Source organism: Vanellus vanellus, assembly GCF_965231255.1.
Source record: "Vanellus vanellus genome assembly, chromosome: 5".
In the NCBI taxonomy this organism is placed as follows: Eukaryota; Metazoa; Chordata; class Aves; order Charadriiformes; family Charadriidae; genus Vanellus; species Vanellus vanellus.
The window spans coordinates 18,497,863-18,507,169 of NC_138910.1; the positions used below are offsets into that span (position 1 = coordinate 18,497,863).

The 9,307-nt window shown below is 58.4% G+C and overlaps 1 protein-coding gene across 1 annotated transcript; it reads right to left on the reverse strand.

Annotated features, from left to right (window-relative positions):
• On the reverse strand, positions 1–9,093 carry LOC309672800 (uncharacterized protein; the record flags this gene model as incomplete). The annotated part of the gene is made up of 3 exons (XM_082484398.1): positions 1–318; positions 928–1,088; positions 8,658–9,093. 3 exons carry the CDS (start codon positions 9,091–9,093, stop codon positions 1–3), a joined length of 915 nt encoding a protein of 304 aa, XP_082340524.1.
• Positions 9,094–9,307: the final 214 nt, after the last annotated feature.

The following is a 9,307-nucleotide window of genomic DNA, read 5'->3' on the forward strand; positions in this document are numbered from 1 at the left end:
TCACAACACAGAGCTGATCTTCCTCTCCGTAGTGCCCATCTCGTCCTCCTCCTCTTCTTCTTCCTCCTCGCCCCCCGAGCAGGAGGAGTCCGGGCTGTAGCCCAGCTCGGCAGTGGTGTGGTGCAGGAAGCCCGAGCTGGGGCTGTGCCCCATGAACTCGGGGCTTTCGGCAGCCTGTCCCTGGGGCTCGCCAGGCAGCAGCTTCTCGCAGGCTTTGCTGAGCCCTCGTTGCTTCTCAGCCTCCACCTGAGCCCCCTGCTCCTTGGCTTTGCGGCTCCGCTTCCACTTCATGCGGCGGTTCTGGAACCAGATCTTCACCTGCCGAGGGAGAGCCTCCAGGGGAGAGTGTGTCCCCCTGCCCCATCCTGCCCCGACTCGCCCCCTCACCTTCCCTGCATGGAGGGCCCCCCCAAAGCCTCTTTGTTGTGGAGCATGCCATGGTGCTGCAGGTCTGTGTGAGGAGGCTGAGGGTGTCATGGGGAGAGGAGTACCCAGGGGGATGCTCCCTTCCCCCTGCCCAGTCTCTGTGGGGAGGGGACAGAGGGGAGCAGCAAAACCTCAGGATGCCCAAGGACATGCAGGGGAAATTAAAAGAGGAATTTCAGCCCCACAAAAAAACCACCCTCCCACTGTGCAGGGAGGGATGGGAAGGCTCTGAAATCTAAGTTGGGGGTGCCAGTTAAAAAAAAGGTGCAGTATTTCTGGGGTACCTTTCAAAAGAGACGAGCCTGAAGCCCCCCAGGCAGCTCTCTGCGGGAGAGGCCCTGGAAAGGGGTGCTGATTGGGGCAGTAGGACATGGGGCTGATGGCAGCCAAGTGAGGATCACCAGCACTGCCCATGACCTTGACTTCCCACCCTGCAGTGCAGCCCCCCACCGCCCTGGCTGCCGGCCGGTGCCACCTTCCATCCCTCCAGGACCAAGATACCTGCGTCTCGGTGAGCATCAGTGACGTGGCCACCTCAAAGCGCTTGGGTCTGGACAGATACTTGTTGAGCTTGAACTGGTTCTCCAGCTCCAGGAGCTGCTGGCTGGTGAAGGCTGTGCGGGGCCGACGGCACTTCCCCATCAAGCCGGACTGCGGGGCGGCTGCAGGGCAGACAGCGAGCGGGGGTCAGGGGACAGCAGGGCTGGCGGGGGGACATCCCCTCAGCAAGCCTGGGATGAGAAGGAAGGCGAGCGTCTCTTCCATCAACTCCCGCCCCAATAATGGCTTTATTGCCTGCCAGTGAGATACGTTATCAGGCCTCAGTGTGCAACTGGGATCAGTCCCGTGACTGAAATTAAACCTCTTTTTTTATTGCTGGGCCACGCAGGTGGCTGCCCAACTGCCAGGGGCTGCGGCGGCAGGGCTGCCCGTGAGCCCCGCTATCTCGCCCGCAGCCCTTGAAGGCAGCGCGGCGCTGAATCAGGAGGCAGCGGGAACAAAGGGACCTTTGAGAGTCCAGTGTGGGGTGGCTGCCGCGCCGTGTTTGATCCCCGCTTATCTCCTCTCTGCTGGCTTTATTGTCCCCCCGGGGTTCAATTTTACTGCTTCTCCCAGCACCGCATCGGCAATCAAACCCAGAGGTTTGCAGCTGGGAGTAAAGTGCCTGAGCGGCGCTGGGGGGGGGTGGGGGGCATTAACGGGAAAGGTCCTTAGCATGTTGCTGCTGCCGTGCCTTGAGTGGGAAGACAGAGCATCGTGGCCCCAGAGATGCCCTGTTTGGTGAGGGTCGCTCTGGCTCACCCTTTTTGCAGGGCATGGGGCACCATCGATGTTATCTTCCTCAGATTCCAGCTTTGATCCCGACCTGCCCATCTCCCGAAGTGTCCACCGAGCCCTTCACAAACACAGCGGTGACGCATGAGGCAGGAATTTATGAAGGGGGCATTAACTGATCACAATCCGGGTTTGATCCCAAGTACCTGGATGTTGGGTGGGATGGGTCAAATAGGCAGAGCCCAAGCTGGGCTGGGGCTCTGCGAATTCCTTGTGCAAGCAGGAATGGAGACGACCCCTCCTGCGTCCACAGCCCCACCACAACAGGAGAGACAGCCCGTAGGACCCACCTTGCAGCCACTGGCCAGTTAAGTTAGGGACTGAATAGAGCTGTGCTGATGGCTCCAACACACACGGTGCATTATTTTACACACCAAACGTATTTCAGGCTAAAACCAAATGAGAGGCTCAAAGGATTGAAAGGAAAAATACGAACGTCAGGTGAAAGATGGCTCAGCCCTGCAGAGCTCAGCCATGGCTCTGGTTGTACAAATTCTTGGCAGAGACGTGGGACCAAGTGGACCCAGGAAGGATCCTTTTTGCTAAGGAAAGGAGGTGCCATGGGGACCAGCATCCTCAGGCATGGGGCAGCCCAAGCTAACACCCCTTGCAGCTCCTTGAGGGGGAAGGCCAGAGATGCGTCAGAAAGAACCAGAGAAGAAATTCATTCAGCCCACATTGGTTGGGAGCTCAACACAAAGCAGCCCCAGGCAGAGTCCGGCAGCTGGAGAGCTCCAGCACCCAGGGAGCACCCTTTGATGCCAGAGATGGGAAGATGCACTGGAGCACCCAGTGCCTCAGTCCCTCCCTGAAGTGGGGGCTGCACTGCACAGGCTGCCTCTGCTGAGTCAGGGAAGGGTCCCTCTGAGCCGGTCCTCTTTCTGGGCATGGTATGCAGAGGATGCTTTGGAGAAAGAGAAGGGAAGAGGGTGTGCCTGCATCCCAGCATCCAGTAATTTGGGACTTCTGGAGCCAGAGGCTATTTTGCCAGGGGCAAAGAAATCATATTCCCAGCCTGAATTCTATACCCCAAAGAAGAGAGCCCAGGGCTCAGCTCCTAGGGCACTGCATCCTGGCTCTAGGGAGCACTGAAGTTCTTTCAGACCACCCCAAAAGGCTCTTATGTTCCTCCTCCTGCAAGACCAGACTAAAAACAGATGTGGGAAGAGTGGAGGCGCAGAAGTGAGTCTCAACCCCAAAAGCAGGGTAAGTTCAGTCTGCCCGGCTTCAGAGGAGCCTGGAAGGCAGCTTGCTTTAACAACACCCCCCTGAGGGACTCACTCTTCCCCAGGTAAGATGCTGAAGACTGCTTGGTCTAGCAGGGAAAAGAACAGAAAGTTTGCCCAAAAGCCAAATAAATCTGAAGGGGATATATCCCAAATAGCTGCCAATGCAGGGGACCAACCGCTGGAGCATGGTCCCTCTTCAGGTTCTCCATCTCAGCCTCTCCAATTTGGGCTCAGTGCAGTGGTGTCCATTACAAACCTTGTACAGACCCTGACTTCCCTGGAAACCTGCCTTGCCTCCTGCCCCAGCGCTGACAAAAACCCACACCCTCAAACCCCTCTGGGGTCTTGTCATACAGTTCAAGCCACCACCAGCCCAAAGCCCAGCCTACACAGGTATGGCTGGCCACCTAACCTGTCACCTCCTCTGAAAATACACCCTTCAGCAGCTACTATTATCCATATCCACTGCTCCCCATGGTTCAAGATTTGGCCTGCAGACAAGATGAGGAGAGCCCAAACCGACACAGCTCTAAGGTCCACCTGACCTTCAGCCACCCACAGCAGCGGCTCAGCATGGACCTGAACCACCAACATCTCTGGCCTCAGACCTGTTTTCAGCTTCCCTGAAGGGCTCTGGGTCCTTTGGGAGGGGAGGGAGAGTATGGAGGAAGAGGGTCTGCAATTTCTCACTGGGGAAGAAGCAAAGGGAGGAGGAGGAAGCAGAGTGTTAAGGTATGAGTTACGTTCCAGTTTCCCATGCAAAGAGGAAAAGATGTCTTGTGGCTACTGGTAGCTCCAGCCTGTCCTGCTAGCTTGCTTGGTGGAGTCCTGTCCTCCCCTGTCCTGTGGCAGGCCATCACATGGACATGGACAGCATCCTCCCAAGGGATGCAGAGGGAGCACCCCCCAGGGCTCGCCTCCCCCAGTCCCTGCCAGCTGAGCTATGAACCCATCTCCATCACAACCACCATCCCACAGAAAGAATAACCCTTCAGGAAGGCTCTCACCCTTATCCAGCTCCTACCAGAAGACCAGTGACTGCCTCAGCATCACACCTTTGATGGCCAAAGGATTTCCTATCTGCCCAGCCATCTCCTCCAGTGCTACATCCCAGATCATAGCTCATCTTAATACCCCTTCAGCCTGGTAGGGCTCAGACCCCCTGATGGGTGCCTGGCATTTGGCTGCAATATCGGTAAGTAAATTGCTTGGCCCGGAGCTGGGAATGCCCTCCGAGCCTGAGGCCAGGAGCTCTACAAGGCAGCTGCCTCCTGGATAATTAGATAAAGCTTATAAAGAATTGTTGGTTTATTTGATACAGTTCCGTCTACTTGATAACAAGGGTAATCCTAGGTTGATATTAACCCACTTGGTTTTAATTTGGTTTGTTTAGCTATAGTTCACTTAACTTTGTGAGCTAGCAGATAAAGGAGAGGAAATTAGCACCCTGTCTGCTTTGGAGGTGTTTCTCCAGGTGTCAGGGCTGGGAGGGGGAGAGGTGGTCTCACTGATATCAGAGCCATCACCAGAGGCTTCTCCTAGCCCTGAACGTTGTCTGTGGGGCAGCATGTGTAAGGGCACCTTCTGCCTCTGCTAGTCTCTTGCTTGCTCCACCGTTGACTCCTGAGTGCTGCTTGCCAGCTGTTTTCCAGCCTGTGTTTCCTGCTGACACCAGATCACTGTGTACATGGTGTGAGCCTTGGAAGCCGTTGCTTTTTGAAATAGTTTGGTACGACTTGTCTTGCCCACTCTTCTAGCCCAGCACAGCCTGTCAGCCAGCTCTCCGCCACTGAGGGCAGGACCCGGCCTGGGCTCCAACCCATCAAGGTGGTGAGCGGGTGATGCAAGCAAGTGGTGTCCCAGCAAAGCTATCTGAGCACTGGCTCCCCAGTGGGGAATCCTTTGCTCTTCCTGAGGGCCTGCAGCTGTATGTCACCACTCCTACAACTCTCCTCCATGGCTCCCACCATCATGCTGCATTTCCACGCTGCTACCCTGGGCAAACAAATCACAGCTCCCAGGAATACTGATAGGCACGGCAACCTGGTGCCAAATGCCCTCCTGTGCGGTTCAGGAGGTGGTCAAACCCTTAGGACAGGGATCCAGCCTGGCAGCAGCGGAGCCTGGGCAGGCAGCATCCCACCGGCTGCAGTGAGGGGCAAGACTGCTCCTGCGCTCAGGCCTTCTTCCCGCATTGCAGCAGAGGCAACCAGGCGCTGGCTGCGGCTTCACAGAGGCAGCTAGTGAGGAAAGCACGGCACCCCCTTGCATCGCAGCGGGAGCACCTCTCCAAGCAACCGCCAGCAGCCAAGCCCAGGCCAGGTTCCTGAGGGTACCCACTGCCTCACACCACCTTCCCAGCATCCCACCTCCCCCATACACGGGTGAGAGCAGGGCGAGCAAGTGCAATGCATCCCCATGGAGCTTGCGGCTTCTGTTCAGGGGCTGTCCTGCACCTTCCCCCCACCCTGACTGTCCCCAGGAGCCAAAACTAGACTGCGCCTGCAAAACATCTCTACATATGCAGCTAAAGGAGGAATTAATGATTTAGTCCTGGAATCTTCCTTAAATAAATCACAAGGGTGAGATCCCTCTGGGATACCCCAGAACATGTCCTAGGAGGCTTTCAGATGCACCTTTCCCAAATATCTGCCCGCTGCTACCCAGAGAGCTAAACATGGCCAGCACCAGCAGCATGGACACTTGTGCTCAGTTGCTCTGGAAACCTCAGCCAGGCAGGTCTGTCCATCTGTAGGCTGTGATGGGACATGGCACACAGGAACCACAGCCAGCCCAGGAGCCCCATGTTAACAGTGGGAGGCTCCTGCTCAGCCCACCACCCTCCTCAGAGAAATGAGGAAGGGCTTGGCAGCAGCATGTCCTAGGCAGGACACAGGTGCCCCTTCCTGTCCCTGCTTACTCACGCCACTGTCCCCATCCCCACACTATGGCCAGCACACTGGGGCAATATGAGCCCAGACACAGCCGTAACATGCAGCCCTGGCCGGTCCTGGGGACTGCAGGGACAAAGCATGCTGCAAAGAGACCTGCTTTCAGAGCTTGTAGTGAGCTCACAAAGAGGAAAAGCGCACTTGAGAGGACACACTGGAGAACCCAAATGTTCCAAATGGACTGAAAGAAGGATCTGAAGATGGATGAGGAACAGGGTCTGATGACACAGTCTACATGGTGGTGAAAATAACAGCAGACAAGGACTGGGGGAGCAAGATCACTGGGGAAACAAGTGTGGAGAGGAGAAGAGACCTCAAGCTGAGCATAAGTTCCCCAAGTTAGAAGTGATGTCTGTGGGGAGGTACAGGCTGGTAGAGCAGTTGCAAACACACAAAGCTTCATCCTTCTGCTTCAGGGAAGCATTAGCTCAAGTTCTGCATCCAGCTTGGTCCCTCTGCTTTGGGACAGGAGGACATTTGGAAGAAAAGCCTGAAAGCAGTCAGGATGGAAACCTGGCTCAGAGAAGATGGAAGCAGCCGGGCTGCTTAGTGGGGGAAAGAGAAGGCTGAAAGGGACCTAAAGATGCTCCTCATATGCAGAGGACGCAAGCAAAGAGAACGGAGAACGGCTTGCTGTGTTTGGCCTGACAAATTTTGGGAGAAAACAAGAGCAAGAAAAGCTTCAGAGCAGGAAATTTCCTGAAGTACTAAATCAGAGAACCTGGGGAGAGACAATCCCCACTGCAAAGGAGTCCCCAGAATTCGGAACAAACACCTTTCAGTGCCGATTTAAAAATTTGCAGCTTTTGCTGCCTCCTTATTACACCTCCATATGTCTCCTTTGCCTCTACTCTGCTCTGGGCTCTCCAGGGCCCAGTACCCCAATAATTGGGTCAGAAACTGCTTTTCCTCTCCTGAGCTATCCCAGGAGACCAGTTCACTGTTTCCCACAAGACTCATTGACAGGCTGTTCCTGTGCATCCTAGCACAGCCCAAAAGCTCCCTCCACAATTTGTTCTCATGCCCATGATTTGGGGTTTGTCTCCTTCCAACAGGGTTTTGGAGACAACCAGCTCTGGAACTGATCCTGCACTTGAGAGGGATTCGCCTGTTGATACACAAATATCTCTCCATTATCCCAGCCAGAAATTGAGCTCAGGGCACAGGGGCAAGTACAGTGGTGTGATCCCACTCTGGTGAAACACAACCCTGCATGAAGTCACCTGGATGCTGAGATACACTAACAGATCCAGACCCCACAAGGACAATGTGGCCTCTGCAGAAGAGCAGGAAGGTGTTTCACCACCAGCAAACAGAGATTTTTTTTCCCCACCCTGTTCTTAATAGCATGCTTGAAGAGTGCACTCAGCCCATAACACCACAGGCTTATTCTACACCCTTAGGTGCCACCACTGCTTCATGGCTGGATCTATCTTACAGTCCGCAGAGATCCAGGGAAAGAGAGAAAAGCCTGGGGTGAGGAACAGCCTCTTTGCCTTCAACCTGCACCAGTGTAATTTGAAGAAGGAGCAATGAATGGGACGTTTCATGTAAATTCTCCATTTTTGTGTAATTATTCATCTAGCCAGTTTATTAACTGACTTATCCAGCCTTTTTTTTTTTTTTAAATGGGCTCCCTGGTTTTTAAGATGTTAAATTCAGTTAATAAATTCGGATACACTGCTGGGAGTTTATTAACAAGCCACTCTTGGTTTACTGCCCACTGGCCCCATCTTTGTGGCGACCAGACCTCCACTCACCCCTCCCAGGGTGATGAACCCCGATGGGACAAGAGCCCGAAGCCGGTCCTTGTGCTGTCCGTGCCCTGCAGGACCCTCCCCACCCGTGACCCAGCATTGCAGCGCAGGATCCGGTGCCTGCCCTCAGCCTTGGCCGTGCCCACCGTGCAGGGGGCCGGGCTGCCCAGTTCCTGCGGCTCCCGCCGGCACTGGCATCACCGAACCCGCGGAGCCGGCTCATCGCGCCCGCAGGAGCCGAGAGCGGCAGCGGGCAGGGGCCCGGAGCCCCGGCCCCGGGGCTGGATCCGGCCGCGCATCCCTCCGTGCCCCAGCCCCGGCGGGCGGCCTCAGCCGCAAGAACGCGGGCGGGTTCGTTCCTAACCGCACCGGCCGGGACTTATTCGTTTCCCGGTGCCGGTTCCGGCCGTTGCTTCTTTATTTTCGTTTCCTTCCCACCGCGGCGGAGCCGAACGAGCCCGCCGCGGCCGTCCGGGGTCGACAGCTGGGGCCGGGAGCAGTGTCCCGGCCCGGCAGCGGCTCTGCTCTGCCGGTACCAGGCCGGGCAGTGCCCGCGGGGCCGTCCCGCAGCACCTGGTGTGGCAGGGCGAGATTATGCCCTTCAGCTCCGGTTCCCGGGGCCCCGCAGCCCTCGGAAGTCTCCGGCGCGCTGGTCTTGCCTCTCCCTCCCCGGTGGGACCCCCAAACCTGCTCTGGCTGGGGAGCGGGTCCAGGCGCAGCAAGAATCCCGCATTGGGGTCAGCGTCGAGGGCTCGCCGTCCCCGCCGGGCTCCCGACCCGAACCGCCGGGTAGCCGTGAAGGAGCGGCCTCGCAGAGGCTCAGCCCCTCGTCCCCGAGGGGACCCGTACCCCATTGTGCCGGCGGGGACCGGGCGGAGCAGAGCCCCCCTAACCCGGGGGTAGGAAGGGGCGAGAACCGCGTCCCGCCCGACGGGAGGGTCGGTCCCCGGGTCACTCACCGTGGAAGTCGGAGAGCCTCGGCACCAGCATCCCGGCTCGGATCCAGTGCTCCAGAGGGAAGGAGCCAGCCACGGCCGCCTTCAGGTGCTCCGTGCCGGGCGGCGGCAGGTGGGGGATGCCGGTGTAGGTGAAAGCGGGGTGCTGGCCCCCCAGGGCCGGGAGCGGGTACACGGCGGGCGGGTAGAGGGCCGGCAGGGCGCCGAGCCCGGGGCCAGGGAGGTGCAGCAAGCCGGGTTTGGGGACGAAGCCAGTAGGGGCGAGGGGCGCAGCGGCCGGCGGCGCCCGCGGCGATGGGGTGTCGGAGCGCCCGGCGGGGCCGGGGCTCGCCGCGGGGCTCCCGGGGCTCAGCCCCGGCGGGGAGGCGCTCCGCGCCGGCTCTTCAGCCAGGAGCGCCTCGATGCGGAAGTTTTGGGACTTCTCCATGGGCTTGTGCATGGCCCGGCTATGTGCGGAGCCACCGGGCCCCCCGGCACCCCGCCGTTCCCCTGCCAGGGCACAGCCCGGCCGGGCAGCCCCGGGCCAGCCCCGGCACAGGCGGGCATCCACCCGCGGGGCCCCGCCGCGCCGCGCTCCGCGGGGCTGCCCTTCGGGGCAGCCCTCCTCTCCGCTCCTCCTCCCGGGCACTCGCTCGCCCGTCGGCACCGGGGGG